General features: G+C 44.0%; 2 protein-coding genes across 2 annotated transcripts; both read right to left on the bottom strand.

Annotated features, from left to right (window-relative positions):
• Positions 1-38: 38 nt before the first annotated feature.
• On the bottom strand, positions 39-17,367 carry LOC114437199 (lysyl oxidase homolog 4-like). Its single transcript, XM_028407728.1, has 15 exons — positions 17,239-17,367; positions 16,296-16,564; positions 15,536-16,218; positions 14,790-15,001; positions 9,074-9,112; positions 8,788-8,995; positions 8,018-8,198; positions 6,486-6,640; positions 6,236-6,403; positions 5,550-5,712; positions 4,837-5,080; positions 3,907-4,022; positions 3,399-3,535; positions 825-936; positions 39-731 (listed from the first exon to the last, which is right to left on the bottom strand). The coding sequence occupies exons 1-15, from the start codon at positions 17,241-17,243 to the stop codon at positions 661-663; spliced, it is 2,763 nt and encodes a 920-aa protein (XP_028263529.1). The 5' UTR covers positions 17,244-17,367; the 3' UTR covers positions 39-660.
• Positions 17,368-18,539: 1,172 nt separating this feature from the next.
• Positions 18,540-20,625, bottom strand: tekt4 (tektin 4). The gene is made up of 7 exons (XM_028414003.1): positions 20,098-20,625; positions 19,767-19,837; positions 19,552-19,695; positions 19,336-19,422; positions 19,049-19,184; positions 18,830-18,984; positions 18,540-18,753 (listed from the first exon to the last, which is right to left on the bottom strand). The coding sequence occupies exons 1-7, from the start codon at positions 20,623-20,625 to the stop codon at positions 18,540-18,542; spliced, it is 1,335 nt and encodes a 444-aa protein (XP_028269804.1).
• Between the last annotated feature and the right edge of the window lie 203 nt (positions 20,626-20,828).

Below are 20,828 nucleotides of genomic sequence, written 5' to 3' on the forward strand. Positions count from 1 at the left end.
AACACAAACAACTCAAAAGTACATTAAAAATTCTGCATAAATTAAAGGTCTAAAGAACATTATTTCAGAGAGGTAATATAAAACTGTACATGACAATACATGTGCAATACATTACAATATTTATTCAATAAAAGGCAAATTAGCACCATGAAATTAATAATAATAATAAAAAAGGTCTCACCAAACCAAAGACCACACAGTTGGGACAGTAAATACTGCAGTTTGTAATGTGGACAGTGAAAGCACAGAAAGCACGTACAGAGTTTTGTAAACAATCTGTGATGGTGTAGAAGACGTTCACGTGTGCCTTCATGTCATTACGTTTCATAACTGTGGTAATGTTTCATGTATCAAGGTTACTCAGTTTGCTCCATTTTATTATGGTAACAAGATGCTTGTGACTTTGGTCTTGTTCATTTTTTGCTCAAACTTTCCATTTTTTTAATCTCTTTATCTTTCAAACAACAACAAACACTGGTGATGACAATCAGTCAGGAGGTTCTAATTGTCATTTTGTCAATGTTCCTAAACCAGCCCCCCTTTTTTCCACTTTCCTCCCTGTTTACTGGCATGTCATCCACCCCCTCCTTCCCTTGACATGTTGAGGTGTGGTAAGGAGTTGTACAGGTGTTTTGTTGTTAAGTCTGGCTGCTCCTTTATTCACAGGAAGTTGTTGGAAATCTGACGTTGGTGGTCAAACAAGTCCTCCACCTCAGCGCTGTAAGCGTCGCCTGATCGAACAAGAAAAAGAAAAGAGGTGGAACAAACACTCACAAACACACACAGGTGGCTATTTATAAGTTGCTGAAAACACACTGCAGTACCTGCATGGCACCCGAACATGTAAACACGTGCTCCGTCGTACTTGCACCGACAACGTATGACATTGTTTTGGAAATCGGATTCAGCCATGTCTAAGGAAGGGTTGACCTCTACCTGCAGAGGAAGAAAAACAAAGCTGCGTTAAGTTTAAAGTTCATTCATTTATCTCATGGTTCGGTGATGCAGCTTTAAAGCAGAGGGATCAATTTAAACAGACAGACAACATGCAGAGACTAGGATATAAACAGAGGCAAAGTCCTGTCCTTTTTCTGTGGATCTACATGGGACCTTATATCAGTAAAAATACATGTGTTTTTTTTTTATCTTGTTTGGAGTATGCTGTATCATATCTGTCAATTTAAAAGAAGTAAGTAGCAGCTTTACTGCCTAAATTGTTGAAAAGACTGAGAAAGTATGTCATTATAAAGACTACACACCCAAATGTTGCATAAGTAACACCCATAGTCTGATGCACCAGTGCTTCCAGAACCAAATAATTCTCCTTTTGCACAGCTACAGCTCTCAGCATGACCACCTTTATTTGATTTTTTAGGTCTTTTTTTATCCCTTTTCCCCGTACTGAAATCTGGTAGATGCTTAAACACAATTAAACACAATTCTGAGATTATTTGATTTCTCATTTAATGGTGAAGATGCAAAACGTATTTTGCACAACATCTCTGCACCCCCACTGGCTGCTCCCAAGAGCCGGTGTTTCATTTTTCCTTCAACGGGGCCATTGTATGTCCCTGTATGCTGATGATATTGTATTATATTTGCATGTTAATCTGGGTTAAGCGATTGCAGCTAAACTACACAACTAAGAATTTAACCTCTTACTATACCTGCCCTTTCTGCTGTGGTGCTGGAAGTATGATGTTATCAAATTATATTATGTGTGTATGTGCACATTTTAGGAGATATATTTAGCATATGTGTATATTAAATATAAAACTGAGACTGTTTAGTATACAGGCCACAGACAGAGATGGGTGTATGTGGGACTCTTTCCTCAGTGACCTCCTGAAGTTTCCTCTGGTTGCTTGGGAACGTAACTGTCTAGACTCTAAACACTGCAAATGGTGTCTTTTAATAAAGTGAGGCAACATGTGAGAAAGTAACGCATTTTAGAAACAACACTTTTTTCCACAGGACACAGCTGAGAGGCCACAGGATTATTGTTTTCTCCTTTTCTATACGACCCATGATGTATAAATTGGGGGTTCAAGCGATGCATGACATCACTTTCCACTGTTATCTGTGTGGAGGCAGGAAAAAAAAGCAAGATGCAGATGACAGTTCTGGGTTTGGATTTAAGTCGCAGCCTATCATTAGACTGTAGCCATGGTTGGTTGCCATGGTTTGTTGTTTTCCACCCTGTCTGTCTGCCTGCCATATATAAGAAAAGCACACAAATGAATTTTCCTGATGCACACATCAAAGAGATAACCTGACCACATATTCAATAAAGCAGCCTAGCTTCATTTTTACGTACAGTATAAATCTTACATATTTATACATTTTAGGCCAAATTTGGAACTTCATATATGTACAGAGTGACTGATGATTTCAGCACATATTTTATGGTCCCGGTGTAAAACACCATATTAAGTTGGTAGCAGTGGATGCCCTATTATAGGCTCTTGTAATGATGTGAAACAAAGGGCCCACAGCCTGCTTTACAGCACAATGAAAGCCTGTGTCACTGTTGTGTAAAAGACGACGAGGTTGTGCAGCTGACAGCACAATCAGGAGCAATCAAACTGAGGTGAACGTGACTCATCAGCCTAAATGTATGGTCCTAAAAATGGCTGCCACCCTGTGACAGAGTTTTACACCCTCCTTCAATCTCTCACTTCTCACAGAAAAAAAAAATTATGAGCAGTGCGACTACTGTTGCACCACACTCACAACCACAAAGTGCTGCTTCGTCACAGTGCTGTTGGTTTCTGCTTCATGACATATACGCGGCTTTTATCTCTGAAGACTTGCCGGTTGACATGTGTCATGTAGTTCCCGCACAGTCCAATGTACACGCGGCAACCTAAACATCTTGATTTTATGTAAACACTCAGCAAATAATTAGAAACTTTAAACATCATCACTAAGCCGTCAGGAAAAAATAGAACAAATAACAGAGAGGCAGGATGGATGAGTCGCTCACCGCAGCAGATTGGATGTCTCAAATGTTCAGCTTTCAAACATAAAACTTGTAAACTGCTGACAGAGCTTTTCCACCGCCGATAGGTCCGTACACTGTGAGAGTGAGCTGGACTAATAGCAGGTCTACTTTCTATATAAATCCAGACTAAATTCACTTTCCTTAAATACACACACACACACCCTTAAAACTACATACATGCTGTACACCTGAATGACTGGAAACACAGCCAGGAGCCATTTGGCTGAAATTACAGTGTTTTATCACAGCTTTTATCTCATGTGTGCCTTCAGATGTTGAAACACAAACTCTTGTGTTTGCCTTCATGCCTAATCTAAGAAGTTGTGTAAGCGACCAAGATTTTACCATGAAGATTTAATGTGGATTACAGCTCCACGCTGTGTCATATACTGACCTGAAAGATGTATTCTCCAGGTCGCACGTCCGTGAGGTCGACCCACTGACAGTCAATGTCATGGCGGTAGGTGTCCCAGCAGCCAACTGAGATACCCTGCTGTCCCATGTTATAGCAGGCGTACCGCTTATGGATACCTGAACGGAACAAAAAGGGTTAAGACCCCACGTGTAAATCTTCACTGTGACTTTCTGTGGATTTGATTTCCCACCAGCACTCTCAAATTATAACAAAAACAATTTAAATGGCCAGATCTTTTTTTGGTGTCTCTTTCAAATGAATAGAAAGGCTCTCTAAGCTGCATAAAGCTGTCTGGGCTCTGTGAAGCCAAGGTCGATTTAGGCTTGGCCTCTGATCTTACAGCCTGCTGCTGACTTTGACTGCTCATTATAGGATTTCAGCTTTGCACTTTTATGTTTTTTCGATTCGCTTGTTTGTCACGACTCTCTCGCTTCTTGTTTCCAGATTTTCCCCTTAACGAGCAGTTTCATCTAGAATCAGGCCTTACCGTCGGGGCAGTAGGTGTCCTCCAGACAGAAGCTGGCTTTGTGACCTTCGGCCACCTTTGTTCCATTTAGGGTGAGAAGATCATAGTGAGTGAAGACCTCAATGCTGTGGTAGTGCCTGAGTGATAGAGAGGAAGAACGTTTGAAACAGAGCTGCTATATAAACAACAACACCAGGCTACATTTGGATATCAGCTGGGTGTTTCTCTTTCTCTCTTTACAGAGCCATTCCCAGAAGAAACTCTACCAAAACTAAGAGTGTAACCATGTGTTTGCTGGTTGTAGAGGTAGTGATTGGGTTGCGGCTGGGAGACCTGTGCCTCCAGCTTTTGGGACATGGAACCACAACCGCTGAGATAAGAAGCCAGAGTGCAGTCATGGCTCTGACTGTAACAACTGGGTGACCAGTGAGGAGGATGTTTATTGTAAACATCATTTTGGAGAATAAAAGATTGTGTTTATTGCATCAAATAACAGTCTTTTATATGTGTTTGTATTTATAGTCCACATCCCAAAAATATCACTGCTCTGTGCTGCACCCAGTGATCCTATTCCAAAAACCAAATCCTAGCTCCCCATTCATCTTTGGATGCTGACATTGAATTTTTTGACCTCTTGCACAAACAGCTTCTTATTCTTGTGCCACCCCATAATGATGCCCAGGCCTGGGCCATGAAGGAGATCAAATTTTCTTTACCAAATCACCCTGTTGTTACTCCCTCTCTGGTGGAAAGCATAAAATGAGCAACTGCTGCTTTAAGTGAAACCTCAAAGGTACAATTTAAAGAAAAAAGGTACAGTACCTTTCTCTTGGGTGTGTCCCTTCCTGCCCGCTGTCTGATTTAGTCTTTTTTTTTTTTAAATCTAATCTTACACACTGTCCTTTTAAACCTCTGTTTTGCTTCAGGTTATGGATCCCTGTCTCACCTCACCTGTGACACTGGTGCCATATCCAATTTTCCCTGGAAGCCCGGGGCCTGAAGTCGGCACGACCCAGGTTCATGATGCGTGAGGAGAAGCGCAGCAGGCGGCGGTGTCCATAGGGCCAGTTCATCCTGGCAGCAGAGGAGGACAGGCAGTTCTCCTCGTGAGCGCAAGTCAGCAGGTGGAGAGGTCGGTCCTCCAGGTAGGCTGTCTCTTGGACGAGCTGGGCGTCCACCACAAGGTCAGGAGCAGCTGCAGGAGACGAAGAATTGGATTAGCGTATGTCCATAAGGGTCCTAGAAGGTATCAGTTATAATAGTGTCCCATTAAATATATGTTTTCACACATATCTTAATTTATTTTTACAAAAAGTGATTCAGGAAAAAGTCGACCCTTCTACTTTGGAGGGGCAAGACCTCGTCTCGTCTCGAGTGTAATGCTAAGCTGATGTAGCCTTGAACTGTGAGCTTCAAGTATGGATGAATATGTCACTTTCATTTTTTTGTCACAGCCTACCAATCATGAGAAGCACCATCACCAGAGGCAATTTATAAGATTTCGTTTAGCTCCATGCATGGAGAGGGGAACATATTTATACTTTTCCACTCAGCAATAGGTCTCCCAAACACCTGTAAACAGATTTTAATATGCGTTGCCCTTTAAAATAACCACTGCACTATAAATACAATTGTGTCCATGTGTTTGCTGGTTTTGGACTCACTCTCCACACATGTGACTCCTGCAGCCCTGCCCTCTCCTCCTCTGGGACAGTAGACGTTTGTGTTCCTGCGACACTGCTGGATGGACATCTCGGTGCCGATGCAGTGAGTCCCACTCAACAACACTTCAGCAGCGTCTGAAGATCCAGGCCAGTACCAAGTCTCCTGCACAGATACACACACAAAAAGACAAACACATTCATACAAATCATTAGAGCTCATTTAAACATTCCTGAAATAACAAGTAAACAAAAAAATGTGGGCTCTGAACGCAAATGGCAGCCTCTGCTGTAAACATTGAAACCCAGTTTTTTATAGGAGCTATCAGTACACATTATCACATTTTCCATTCTTTTTCACTGTTTTAAAACTGCCTGTTAAATGTTCCCAGCAGCCCCCCTCAAAACACACTCAAGCTGCCCTTTCCATGTACAGTTCTATTTTCAGTTTGTTTGCTCTGTGAATTTCTCCTGATCTCTCCTCGCCTCGCTTTCCCTCTTTTATTTTCAGTGTGCTGGAAGTGGACGTTTGGGAAGCCTGTAATTACCTCAGGCCTTGGTAATAATACAGCACAGACACACAAACAGCAGGATTGGAAGAGAGAGAGAGTGGAAATGCAAGAACACACAGAACAAACCTGACAGAAAAGAAGAGAGTCATGGCAACACTTAAAAAATTCTGTTTCTACCTGATGAGCTCTGGAAGCGAAGCCCAAGCCCAGCTGCCGACAGACCACCATGGCCTCGTTGATGCCCCAGTTCTCGCTGCACACTGCACCCCAGCGCTTCACTCCTCCGACATCCATCAGCACCTCCACACGTCCCTCTGCAGGCTCTCTGCCTCCAGCCAGACGCACCTGAAAGTATTTTCTCTTTAGTCCATTAACGCTGCCGTGTGATGTGTGAATGTGTGTACAGTAACGCGGGTGCATTTCTCACCGTGGTCTGCATGCCAGTCTTAGGGATGTTGCAGCGGACGGCTACATCCTGGCTGTGTTTGCAGCTGTAGAGTGGCACCGGTCTGAAGTGACAGTCTGTGATGGACTTCTCCCTGCCTGTGCACTGCACGCTGTTCATGTGGATGGGGCCAGTACCTATAGAAAAGAAGGGTGTGGAGCAACAGTTGACTGATTGCCAAATAAAGGCCACATGCAAAGAGTGATACACACATTAAAGTCTCTCAAAGCAGGTGGCTGTGCAGCCACAGATGTCCACAGAGAGGGATTAAAAGCCCAGATGTGATGTGAGGACTTCTGATGTGGCTCTAAAACTGAGCTTAGCCAGAGAGCTGCTGTGCCCCTGTGCCTTATACACCAAAAATAGACACCAAAATGGCGAACTGGAGTAAAATCTTTGAACACATCGATGTTTGCGTAGGTGTATGAGCCCCAGGCTAAAGCCCATTAAAGCCCTATAATTTGGCCTTAAATAGCAAATGATGTCATCATGCTTAGCTCCAAGTTGCTCTTCCCTGACTGCCGTGAGCCTTCACACAGTTCATAAAGTGGCATGAGACACCAGTTAACCGTGGTTATTATTGAGACATAACAGCACCCTTGCACCTACTTTAATAGAACCCTAAAAGTAACACTCAAATGCTTTCCATGAATTACTTAATTAAGTAAAGTAGAGAGAAGGAAGCCATTAAAGGACGTGCTATGTGCTCATTTGGGCAGAAAGATAATGGGAGGAAATGAACGTGATTACAGACTTACTGCAGAGGTACGGCAAGAAATGGGGGGACAACGACTGAGTGTGAGAAAGTGCTATTTCCTAGGAAAAATGTTTAACTCTGTTATTGCCTGACAATTTAGTGGCTGCATTTTCACGCCCATAACAAAAGCCAAAATAATTACTTCTGAACGTTTGGTCCTAAGCATTGCTGATTGCTTGACATCCTGGTTTCAAAGCTGCGCTCACTTTTCACATATACAACAGATTTATTTTGACAACAACACATGCCATTGTTTTATCTGCTGGAACCTCCTAGCATAGTTTACACTTGTATAATTGGTCATGGGTAGAGTTCCTCAACATTCAGCTTTTGCGATAGAAGTAGAGGTGGGGCTGTAAACATATTCTCTGGGTTTATTTGTTTGCTCATATCTACGGTCTGCGTTTAGCAACATGCATTTAAACTAAGAGGTGTTTAGTCTAAAGGAAACACTCAGCTAAACTGATCATAGACAGGGTCATGAGCCGATTCCATGTCTGTATTTAACAGAAGCCTGATTATCAGATCAGTCGCTGGCAGCCATATTTATACAGTTTATGATTTTTTTGAATGAGGTTATCTGCTTACTTAGGACTAAGACTCAATTATAGTTTTGTTTAAACACACAGATGTTGCCCACAATAACCTCCCCTGTCACAGTGAATAAAGCTAAATTCATCACCAGAAAGACTTCAAAGTGTGGCGGGACTGTGCGCTCACACTATGTGTGTGGCTGTGTTTATGTGTCCTATCTTACCCTGGCCCAGCTGGGCCTTGGTCAGGGCCTCTTTGGCTGTACCGAAACCAAGCTCTCGGCAGACCACGCTGGCTGCAGCTATGTCCCAGAGGTGGTCACACACAGTGCCCCACTTGCCCTCTTTTAGCACCTCGACACGGCCCTCCCCGACTCTGGGCCCAGACTTCAGTCGCACAACAGGCTGGAGGGAGGAAAGAGGAAAGGCTTAGGTGAATCTTATGTAGCATGTCCAGCACTTTAGTCTCAATCACATATTCTACTGTACCAGCTCAACATACTGCCATGTTGGTGTGTCATTGTACCACTTTTTTTAAGGTGGATTCAACTGACAACATCAATTATGTAGAGGGAATTAGAGTATACATACATACAGCATCATAGTTATCTGACAGATATAAGATTGGCATCAACTTTCTCAGTCATAGTGTGGAAATGATAAAGTTTGTTGCTGGAAGTTAGTTGAACTTGAACTAAGGAGAGAAAAGAATTTGGCTCAAAGCAAACAAACAGAAACAAGATTTTTTTACAGGGTGCAATGCGCTGGATGTATTTCTACATTTCTAGATTCAAGGACGTTGAAGCAACGTTAATCGTACTGTTAACTTTAAACCAAATCTCATATTAAACTGTGTAACAGTTTTTTGATCAGTTTGCACTTGACTTCACTTCACTTACTGTGAGTCTGTAACCTTTGCCATTGTAAACCAACATATTACACATTTTTTTTTTAAATTGTTTTTGTGTTTCCTGTGTTTGTTTCAGTCTCTCACCGGCACAGCGGGTGGTGCAGGCGGTCTGCCGTGACGTACGAACTGAGAGCCGGGGACGCAGCGGACCGCAGCGCTCATGCCCCCCCTGCACGGGACATCACTCCAGGGGAGGGAGAGCTGGGCCTGACACTGTGACAACGAAGCCTCCGCACCCTGACACTGCACCTTCTCCACCCAGTGAGCCTTCTTACCGATCTGCGTCCTCAGCCTGTGCAGAAAAAGAGCAACATGTAGCTAGACAGGGCAGAGATGTGTCATTTGGCACTTACTTTAGATCTGATTTTACCTGGAGGAAGGATCAGCTAACTTGGAATCCCACAGTTTTCTGAAAAAAACAAAACATAAAAAACATCAGATTCTGGATTTACAACTGTGCATCTTTACATCAAGCGGACTAAACAACCATCTGTCCTGTACACGCCCTGTACGAGTCTGCTTCTTACCCCTGCCCAACCTCTCATTTCCTCTTCAGTCATCCCATTTATCAAATATGAAATAAACAATCTGAAACCTTCAAATATGAAGGAGGGATCGCATGCTGGAAATTGCATCTGTGGTTAGTCCACAGATTAAAAGAGAAAGAGAGAGATTTACAATATGAGATGATAAAACCATCTCCCTTCCCTCTAAAACCAACCCGTCCTTTTCATGTCTTTCTTTTTGTTTCACTGTTTGGCTATAAGTCTACAGTGGATGTCTGGTTTGAGGCCTCCGTGTGGAAAAAAAATCTAAAAATATGACTGGGCCACTATACATTAATCCCTCCATGAAGCCTTATTGAGGTCTGCCAACTCCAACAGGGTTTTCTAAACTGTGTCTACTTTGACGGGTCTTACCCTAAACGAGAGTCAAATCCAAGGGGGAAATAGTGGGTATACACAAAATGAGGCCCTCTAAGCCTTACACAAACACACACACGCACACATTAGAGCTGACCACTTGCATCAGCCAGTGTGACCACAGACAGGTGCAGTGTGACTGACGCCCTTCATGAATTCGTCTGAATAAAATGAGTCAGAATGCCAAGTATAGCCAGGAGGAGAGTTGACTGAACAACCAGATTCATGATGCAATTAAATATTTGGCTAAACTAAAACAGGCAATGTTTCCTCTCCAGAGGAACCCCTGGTTCCTGGTATACCAATGGCTATTTCATCCCACCATCAGATGACGAGAAATGAGTTTGAGTCTTGGAATGAAAAAATAAAAATGAATAGGAATCTCAGGGTAGAGACGGAACATGCACACCACAAGTTATTTACAATCAAACAATAGACCAGACTGTAGAGGGCCAACTGTGCATGACAGCAACAGGAAACTTTCCACTCTCAGGATACAGTGATATGCTATTATTTTCTAATTTCTGCTGCAGTCCAGCAGTGAATAAGTGTAACAGAAGCCAGGCTGGTGGTCTGGATAGCTCGGTCTCTGCTGGTGGATGCATTTACAATGCATTTTAATTCGGCCAGATAAACAGTAAAACATGTGTCTGTCTTTGAGCAGCGGTGGTAAAAGTCAGAAGTCTCACTCTCCATGTCAGACATCACTTTTCTTTTCACTCATATTGTGGTCTGGTCTAGGAAAAGATCATAGTTTAGGTTAAAATAGACCCTTTCACAAAGCAACAAGTTTATTTACCATTTTCGGAGGTGATGAGTCACGCTTTGCCTGGAAGCTTTCATATGATTCACATGACCATAAGTGGATGCACACTATGGTCATTTCCTAAACATTTGGCCATTATTTTCCTGATCAGGATTGGCTGAGAATTCAAACAAGTCATCACACTGAGTGTAACTCACTCAGGAGTTGTTGGTATTGATTTTGAGCTATGTTTCTGACCAATGCAGAGGTTTGTTCGCTTTCTGTGCAAAGAAGATTTTGACCATGAAGCAGCTTATTGCATGTGGCAGAAGGTCAGTGTTTAACATTGTGAAAGAACCTCCAGGGTCTAACTGTAAGTAAAAAAAAGTCCAACACATGGTACACAGACTCTGGGGTGAAAATCTGGACATGGTGTATAACCACTATCCACTCCACCTCCTCTGTTTGTGGACTTTGTCTGCTGTCAATCATCATGCTTCAAGAGCTATATATGCTGACATGTTAAATAAGAGACTTAAAAACTGTAATTCCAAACAAGTGAAGGGATGAATGGACATAATGCAGTCTGTGTTGGAGGTATAGATTTCTCCTTATATTGATAGTTTCAGTGAATGGGTGTACTCCATGTATGTGTAAGCGGTGTGTGACTGTGTGTTTTTTCCTTGTGTGTGGTGGGTAATCCTATCTGTGCTTGTTTTCGCTGTTTAAAAAGTGTTTCATAACTCCGTGGTAAATCAAAATGAGAGAGACAGACAGCATGGGGGTGTTGGTTCAGGGTTTGGAGAGGGGGCGGGGGTTGAGAGTGCTACCCATATAATTGCCTGGTGTGCTTGGCAGTGTCTGCTTTGCGGTCGAGCAGTAGCATGTTGGTTCACACACACCAGACATGGAAATATGCACGTACATATCAACTTTCCCTGCCTTGCCTCTGTAAAAACAGAGATCTTTAAAAGTCCGCTGTCGTTATGTGACTGCATGCTGGGAAACACGGAACGAGTGATGTAAGACTGAAATCTCTGTCAACTGGGCAACTTTTATGAGAATTGCCCAACTTCACAGCAAGTGGAAAAGCATGTTATTTTGGTTTTCAGACATATTTCAGCTCTTCTGGTGAGAACTAAAGGCATAAGGTGTGATGCTTATCAGGTCAGAGACAGGTTAGAACCGAGTTGATGCTCTCTCTTGTTTAATAAGAAGATTGCAGGGAATGGAAGTGAACCACAGCAGCAAGCCTCAACACAGCATTCAGGTTACAGCTGCAGCACTGAGTTCTTCTTCTTCTTAGGATCCTCATCTTTAGCTAACTACACAATACCATAAGCCGCAGTGAAGAAAGAAGCTGACTGTCAGAAAAAGCTGAGATAACCCCTCATTATACTGCATGAATGCAAAGCTGCCTGACTGGAAACCATCGTCTCACTCAGGAGACGACAGGTTGCCTCACTGACTCCTCAACAGTCCCATCAACCTCTGTGGAACAAAAAGGGGGTCATAATGATGTACTTTCCAAGAAAAGTGTTTTTTTTTAAGTCTAATTGCCACAAAGGAATTAAACATGGTCTTTAAAAAAGGGCTGGAACTAAAAAGGAGGAGAGGAGAAGCGTGGAGCAGGGGGTGAAAGTAAATTAGATGAACTGAAGAAGTGACTGTCAGCTTTAAAGAGTGTGACTGTGATGAAACAAGGGAGCTGGAAAATGGATTTAGCATTCTCTTTTGTAAGCGTAGCAAAGTGGGGGAGTATTTACACATCTGTAAAAATTCGCTGAGCAACTTAACAGGCAGAGACAAAGGCTGTCTCACAAAAAAAACAACCACATGGCCAGGGAGAGAGAGGAGTGCTGACACAGCAAAGGGTGTGCAGCAGGTTCAGTTAAGAGAATATTCTAGATTAGAGGATCTCTCAGACCATAATTACAGCTGTTGAAGTGCATGCAAATACCAAAAAAAGAGCAGGCATGGGCCTCTGCCAGCACAGTGGGTAGCACCAGGAAGATGTCATGTGACTGTTGTCATGCGTAGATCAGTATTGAGAAGAAGCTAGTTACTTTGTGATGTTAATGTTGTCATAAGATGTTCACGATGACAATGCTACTATGAATTGTTGCAGGTTGTGGAAATTAAATACATCCATCAGATAGCTGAGCACATTTTTGTGGTGACTGATACTGATAGGACCCGATCAGCGGGTAAAGTGTTGGACTTATTCCTTCTGAAGTTCAAACTACCGGTAGATTCAAACTAAAATTGGAAGGGCAGTGTTGAGAGGCCTGACATGAAGGAGTAGTGTGGATGCTGATGTAAACCTAGCAAATATGCCATCCTTACCAAGAAAACAACAGCAGTGACACAAAACATGTTCAGAAAATGAATGGATGGATAAAACAAAAGGTTGTTAATACCACTAAGTGGCCACTAAGACAATGACATATAGAACGTCTAACCTCAAATGATAGTCAACAACAAAAAAAACCTGCTTTGAAACCAATCGACAGCTGTGGCCCTAAAGACAGAACAACTACTTGATGCTACTTGTTCTTGTCTGTTAAAAAAAATCTTCCTACCCCCCTCAGCTGTTTACTGTTGGACCGAAATGTCTGCCTAAATCGTCTCCCACATAGCTGGGTGGAGGTTTACAGAAAACAAACAACATTCATGGGCTGCTTTAGTCTTTACACAAGCTGCTGGTTGGATTCCTGGCACAGAAAGGTGATGTTTCTCTAGTCTGCTCTCTGAGGTGTTTGTTCAGCGTTGTTGTTGTTGTTGTATTGAAAACTTGAAGGACAACCAGACCTGACCATATTTTTGACCTTTAAGAGGTCTGCTAGACTAAAAGTGACGACAAACCATTTCACCATTTCATCTGACTCCCATCAAAGCTCTGAGAGATAAAACAGAGACGTTTTCACTGCTACACTGTGGCCGTGGTGGTGAACAGGGCAGCTGAGGAGAAGCAGCCTGTATCCTGAAGCAGAGCAGGACACAAGGGGTAATTATTGGCGACATGGAGACACAGATGGTGCAGGGCAGGCCAGCGGTCAGTACAGTCGCCCTGTTAGCCAAGCCGTAAAAAGACCTCTGTGGGCAGACAGTCGGACACACGCTGTGTGCATGTGCACGAGTGTATGTGCGTGTGTGCGTTTGGATGTTTATTTGTGTGTGAAGGTGGATTGTGGACTTTGGCCTGTGTGCAGTGAGGGTGGAGAGAGGGGTATATTAGCATGTCTGTAAGTGAGATATTTGGGTTTTGATGGTATGTGTGTGTACGAGCTTTGAAGGTTTGTGTAGGTGCTTCAGTGTATTTATGGCTAAAGTTAGACAGATTATTCAGATTTATGAGAATAAAATCAACATGAGCCTGTCATTTTTAGTAGAGCAAGTGTCATAGGAAAACAAATTAATGACTATATACATGGAATTAAGGTCGATACAGCTGCATGTGTAAACCAGTGACTTAAAATAATACTCCTATTTGAAAAATAGTGTGTGTCCTTTGTAAGATGTTTAGTCTGTAATTCGTTCTATTTGTCGTCATCGCTAAGCTGCTTTAGCATCACCTTCTGAATTGATTAAGTTTGAATTGGTTTTCCTCAAGTGATAACCCCCCTGGGCTGGGGGTCAAAAACTGCACTTCCACAAATGGCCACTTGAGGCTGGCTGCAAAAAAACGAGTCTGTCCCCATATACCTCCATGTTATAATACTTTCCTATCTGGCAATATTGCAGTGGGATACAGAACATCCTCAGCTTAGATCCTGTTTTTAATTTTTTATTTTTAACCCTTACCTCTCTGGATGCTATCACAATCCAAAACAACACGCTGAAAGATGCCAAAATGCACCGAGCCTTTGGTCGACTCTAATTACAAAATCAAATTGCATCAATAGTTAATCTGTTTAAGTGAAGGGAGTCCTTCATCTCTCCAACATGCCCATCCAGCACTGGAAAATGCTGCTGCACACAGACTTCTTAATTATATGAGATTAGAAGCCATGTTTAGGAGGTTTCATGTAAAGACACACCATGAGGATGATGATGATGATAATCTTGTCGTCTGGATCTGACATTAATAACATGCTCTCTTGGACTATTTTAAAGGTCTGAGGTTGAGGCCCACTCCGCCTGAGGGGGTGGGGCGGGGGGCGCAGAGAGGCCTGGCGGACAGCCCCAGCTTGGCTAATGCTGCTGTGGACAAGCTGTGCCTGGTGTGGTTATACTAATGACAGCAGTTGTGGTTAACCTCCACTACAGCGGTGCTGGAACAGCAATCCAGGCGTAGGGCCAGTTAATCCGTGAAGGGATGTGTAGTCCACCGCACGTTTCCATCCCTTTTATAAACACACACACGTCCATTTATACTCTTTTTATGTCTCCATCCTCGTCCAGTCACACATACTTACCTGTAGGCGTTTTGGTCAAACGCTTCTGCTGCAGGGAATCCTAACATGCCACAGACGACACGACTGCCGCTCAGGTCCCACCCCTCGCTGCACACATGACGCCACTTCCCTGCATGCTTCACTTCCAGCACTCCTTCCGTCACCATGCCGCCATGGTTGTTGGACAGCACAGGCCGTAGACGAGCCTCCTCCAGATGAAGCCTTTCTGATCCCTGTACACATCAAAAAAAATGTGTTGATGACTTCACAGACAGAGGCTTGATGAGTCATTCTGTAACAGGATTCATTTGAGTTAATAAACACAACTTCATCTTTATTCAAACAACTCATTGTCACATTGTTTAAATAAACAGCACACAATCCAGGCTACAAAAGATAACACACTGTGCCTCTAATCATCACACTCTCTAATCAGTGTTACACACTGAAGGCAGCAGGAAGGAAAGCAGCTGTTTGTTCAATGTGTCAGGATGATTACAAAAAGGTAAAGAAAACGTCAACTTTGCAAGTTGAGAAGAAAGGACTGCAAACAGAAGTGATGAATGTCTCAACTTCCTGTGAGCTGAAGTTTTTATTTCAGTTCAGACCTACTGGTAGTTAAACTAAACTTCAGGCTCTGCTGGATCTGGTTTTTGGTTTGTCTCTAATTACACCTCCCCGCTGGCCTGCAGCTTCAAAAAGGATGTTTCTCTACAAGTCCTTATAAAACTAGCTTTAGGTACTTCTGTAGCGTGTGCTCTTGTTACCTGTGTGTCAGTCTCCCGGCCCATGTCTGGATAAACTGGGTCTGGTTCGACATGGTTCCCACTGAGCTGCTGATTCCTGTCACTCCTCCTCTCTGACTGCAGCTGGGATTGTCTGCTGGCCTGACGCCCTGCCTCTCTTCTCACGGCCTGTGGACCGTTCCTGGCCGTCTCGTGTCTCTGCCTGTTGGCGTCACCGTTTGCCACACGTGAGCGCAGCTGGTGCCCTTGTGGCAAAGCTGTGCTGACTTGCTCTCTCGTTCTTGAACTGCCCCTATTTCGTCTTAAGATCTGGATCTCATGGCCGTTTTCCTGTGGGGAGATGTAGCTGCGGCGGGTGGAGGTTGGGTTGCGATGGAGTGCAATCTCATGACCTCTTGAAGAAGAAGAGATGCTTTGGCCTGGAGATGCAGGTGGAGCTGGTGGTAGTGCAGACTGTGGCGGTGGTGGTGGTGGCGGTGGTGGTGGTGGTGCGTTTCTCTGTCTTTGCTGACTTGGCTGTTGCCTTGAAGATGAAGGGGGCTCCTCTAAAGAGACAGGGGGGAAGCCGGGTCTTCTTTCTGGGCTGCAAATGACCCCTAGATCCTCAGAGTGGGTGCAGTCATTGATTCCCCAGCCATTAGAGTGACACTCTGCAATAGAGATCTCTGTGCCCTTGCAGTGCACGTTGTCCAACCAGATGAGACCTAACACAAGAAGGGACAGACGGTTATTGACTCAGGAGAACAGCAAACTTAGGCCAGATGCTCTCCGCTGGACATACCTTGTCCCTGGCCAAACTTGGCGCTGTGAGCCCAAGTGAAGCTGCGTTGAAAGCCCAGCTGTCGGCACAGCACATTGGCCAGGTTAATATCCACCTCATCATCACACACTGTGCCCCATGCTCCATTGTAGAACACCTCCACACGGCCCTCATTTGCTCCACGCCGACCTACGCCTGCAAGGCGCACATGCACCTCCTGTGCAGACAGCGGAGGAGGGAAGAGGAGAAGCAGGGCGAGGAGTGTGGACAGGGAGCTGAGGCACAGCATCCTGGAGTAACAGAATAAAAGCAGAATGAGGGGGAGAGAGAATGTGGAAAACAGGAGCCCCCAAACAAATATGCACATTGCCACAAAAATCCCCCCAAAATCACGCAAAGCCACAGGACTCACATTCCATGCTCTGACAAAACATATAATTAGAAACTTCTCCTCTAACCCTGACGGGACATTCGGCAGTAAAGTGAAAGATTGATGATGATAGATGTTTTTATTCTGTAACATAATCAGAGTCATTTAAAGGACAGTTGGAGGCCTGAGAAACAGTCTGAACCAGTCAGGGCCGAGGGAGTAATAACCAGGGCTAAAAGTAGCCTCTCCATCCAACCAACGGAAACTCTGGCTTTCCGCAAAACCTCAAGCTTAGCTGCTTGTATTTAGCCATCAGACACAAAAGCAAATAAACACTGTCATAAAAAATGTTCTCACACGTACATAAAGCAGCTCTGTGAGAGGTTAATGAGCAATGATTGATTCATCCTCGGTCCACCTCTAAAACCTTTATCTCTTCTGTCAATTTAAGTTTTCAGACAAGTCTGTCTTCATTTAAAAATACAACAGTGCAAATATGTGCAGGTTAAAGCTGCACCCCTGAGTAATGAGTGAAGTCTGTCGGAGGACAGGTGTGAGTAGAAGAGAAGAAAGAGGAGAGAAATGCTAACTCACCTCATCTGTTGATCTCAGCCTGGAGTGACGGGGAGAAAGATGGGAGAGAGAACTGAGGGGAGAAGAAGGCAGTGAGTTTGGTCCTGCTGTCCCACTGTTCTCCTCTTTTCCCTCCCCCTTTCTTCTCTGTCACTCCCTTGGATCTCCTACTTCATCCATCCCTCCCATTTTATTCTTATTTAAGCACCCCCCCCCCTTCCTCCTCCAGGTCACGTTTCTCCTTTTCATAACTCAAAGAAAGTCTGGAGAAAAAACGGAAACTGACCAAAGAAGTCAGCATTGTTCCAAAGCTGTCACCAGCACAAACCTAAATCATGCTGTACCTGCTGCAGGTATGGGACCTCTGTCTATTACCCCCACAGTTAAACACATTCTATTGTGTATCAAACCAAAAGGTGTTTCCCTTTTGAAGTCTGAACACTTGTTAGCTGTTTTATCATAAAAATATATGCACACACACACACAGTTGGCAGTGTCATGAAATATGTGCTCTGCTGTAAGAATGAAACTGCATGAAGCAGAGTTTCGTAACCTCCTGAGTCGTGGCAGCTCCTCACTGAGGCCAGTTCTCTCTCTAAGAATAGACGAATGGTGTCTGTGTGGCTGAGTGAAGAAGACCAGAGATTCCCAAAGATCCACTGAATGAATGAGCTCACCTTAGAGTTATATTATTTTCTGCTTTAAAACATTTATCTGACAGCTTTAGTTACGTTTATGGATAAAAACCAAGATGAAACAAATTATTTCCAAACTTTTTAAGCTTCTATGATCGATTAGTAAATTTCTCTTTAAGCTTCTCATATGTTATCTCAGCTTAATTCTAATGAAGCGAAAAAAAATATGTATATCACACTACTTTTTTTTTGAATACTTTATGCACTTGTATTTTACATTTTTGTTATAAAGGAGAGTAATGGAGTATTTCTTTGTACCGTTTAGGTTAAGGACTGCAGAGGAGTAATAGAAGCTCAAGGACGCCCTCTAGTGGAGTGAATGAAGTTTGGCTGAAGTTGTCGGTAAATTCTGTTTAGTGTAAATTTACAATTGATCTCAACAGCACAATTACATTTCAAACCTTTTGCAGCAGCTGTGATGAGTTGTGTGATGAATCAATGCATTTGTGCAACAGAGACCACAGAAAAAAGAACAGATACTCTAGAAACATACACTGTAAAACACAGGTAATGTTGTTTGGATTACATAAATGTGGAATGAAAATTAATTCAAATACATGTGATGTAATAACTACAGTAATGCTTAAGGCTTTCTTTTTCACACACTTGAAACAAACATGTCTTTGTTCAGTATCCAGACAGTTGTGAGATGGTCGGGTATCGTTTACGGTGCATCATGCACTTATCCCTGTCGATGAACAGCGACTGAGTTTTACACTTGATGTCCTTCTCAAGCGCCATGCGTGACTCCTCCAGGTGGGACAAGGAGCCTCTGGCCTCGCTAAGCTGCTGCTGCAGAGATGCCATGTTGACATTGATCTGCCTCACCTCACCTTCCAAACTGCAGACACAAGTTAAGAATGAGAACGTGGAGACAGAGAACAGAGAGGGGTTTTTGTGTTGTGTGCATGTGTGACCTGAGCTGGGGGTCGTCCCTGCAGAGCTCCATGTTGGGCCTCAGGGAGCGAAGGTAAAGCCTGGACTGAGCCACTCTCAGTGGAGCCTCCTTGTTGTGGATGGCCTGCTGAAGAGTGACAATGTTCCTCTCCTGGGCCCCAATTTGCTCTAAAATCTGCACACATACAGTAATGAATCACAGGTCATTGATCAGTCAGTCATCCTGTCAGTTTGTCCACCTGTGCGAGCTTCATCTCCAGCTGGATCTTGGCGTCTATCAGCTCCTTGCAGCGCTGGCTGAAGGCCTGGTCCACATTAGAGCACTGCACTCTCAGATCCTCAGTGGTGTCCTGCAGCATTTGCTCTACCAGCGCTCTGATAAAACACAAAACAGCAGCATCACTGTGTGTGCAGCAAACACACACACAGCACAACAAATGACATAATGATAACAAGCCACTTTGTGCCAAAGATACCAGACACACCGGGCTGATTGTAGGTCTCCTGAACTAGCCTGTGCTCTGACCTGAGACTGCTGGTGGCCTGTTCCTCCTGCATGGCTTTGGACAGGTTGTCCCGTGTAAACTTTGTCCATGACAAGCAGTTACACACCCTGCAGCAGAGCAGATTGTGTATTAAAACCCCAACATTTAAGCACAGGCTTTCATATTGTTGAGAAACGATTGATAAGTTTGTGTCCAAACGTAGAAGGACTATGAGTCTATAGGGTTATCAGACTCACTGTTCCTGCACAGCAGCTGAGCTGGGGTGCTTCTTTGTGTCTGGACTCATGTTACTGTGTCTTCCACTGTGGTCATCCAAGCTGTAAGCCTGGTACTTATCCGACCAGTCCAGCTCTAACATCTGCTTGGCCTCTCTGTTCATCCTGACACACAGAAAGCATTTAGTGCCCTGAACTCTGTCATGAAAATGACGAACTTTGAGTTTGACACTCACTTAATTTGACTGACAACCTGAGCTGTAGTCCTCTTCAGAAGAGCCTGGATGCTTCTGATCAGCTCCACCTCCTGCAAAACTCATACAATTTATTATTTATGTGATGGAGAGAACATGGAGAGCACAACACTGAATAGACACATAAAAGTATAACAATCTCAAATAGCAAAAAAAAATGGTGAAAGCTCACATATTGATTATTGCTTTGCCTTTTTATTAAACTTTGCAGCTTTTTGTGTTGACCACGAATCTCCATTTCAAAAGATCTTATCAAGACAGAAATTATTGATTGTAATTTGCTTTTCTGCTTTTTAATGTGTGGAGTGGTCACCTTCAGTAGCTCCTCTTCCACAGGGTCTCTGACCAGGTCGGGTCCAGGTCTTCTTCCCCTGCAGGTCAGGTTGTCGGTCGTGATGGCATACGGGGTCTCCGTTGCGTCCTGCGCCTTCTCCAGTCGCGTCTTTAGCGCCAGCAGCGCCTCTGTGTCGGCCTGCAGCTTCTCGATGTGTCGCTGCAGTTCGGACTTCCAGTAGTGGATTTCTTGAAGTCTCTCTCCGAGGAGGCGGGTCCCATCGGCCTGGGTTTTCATTGTGGTCGCCTCGGCGTCCTGGTACAGAGTCCTGGAGTCACGCTGGATGCTCTGGGCTTCGTAGTTGTCAGTGCCGGCCTGATGAAGTATGGTTCGGTAGTTGGAGAACCATTCATCGGGGATGTATTTAGCTGAGCGGTACCCGGCGGTGGCTGAGCCCGAGGACAGCTGCAGGACCTCCGGGTCTGCAGGAGCATCTTTCTCCTGGACTCCCTGAGCCACAGCTCTGCTGTCATACTGCGGCCGTGACACCAAAACGTCCCAGCTCATTTCTGATCAGTCAAAAAAAACGCAGATATGATCAGATGGAGAAGCAAAGAAAAAGAAGACTGAGTGAGTCCTGAGCGGCTGAATGTTTGTTTGGTGTTGCCAAGTTACTCAAGCTGGCAACAGCAGCAGCTTTGGCTCAGGTGACTGAGCTAATTACCAAATGCAGAAATGGCACTCAGTGGCTACTGTACACAAGATTATTA

Source organism: Parambassis ranga, chromosome 1, assembly GCF_900634625.1.
Source record: "Parambassis ranga chromosome 1, fParRan2.1, whole genome shotgun sequence".
NCBI classification, from domain to species: Eukaryota; Metazoa; Chordata; class Actinopteri; family Ambassidae; genus Parambassis; species Parambassis ranga.

Excerpts from the sequence above, each read along its gene's own strand:
- LOC114437199 (XM_028407728.1), bottom strand. Across the intron at positions 16,219-16,295 it reads CAAGTTTGGCCAGGGACAAG|GTCTCATCTGGTTGGACAAC; the intron begins GTATGTCCAGCG and ends TTCTTGTGTTAG. Across the intron at positions 6,404-6,485 it reads AGACTGGCATGCAGACCACG|GTGCGTCTGGCTGGAGGCAG; the intron begins GTGAGAAATGCA and ends AAATACTTTCAG.
- tekt4 (XM_028414003.1), bottom strand. The coding sequence starts at position 20,625 with ATGAGCTGGGACGTTTTGGTGTCACGGCCGCAGTATGACAGCAGAGCT. Across the intron at positions 19,423-19,551 it reads TCAGCTGCTGTGCAGGAACA|GGTGTGTAACTGCTTGTCAT; the intron begins GTGAGTCTGATA and ends GCTCTGCTGCAG. Across the intron at positions 19,185-19,335 it reads CAGGCCACCAGCAGTCTCAG|AGCGCTGGTAGAGCAAATGC; the intron begins GTCAGAGCACAG and ends GTGTTTTATCAG.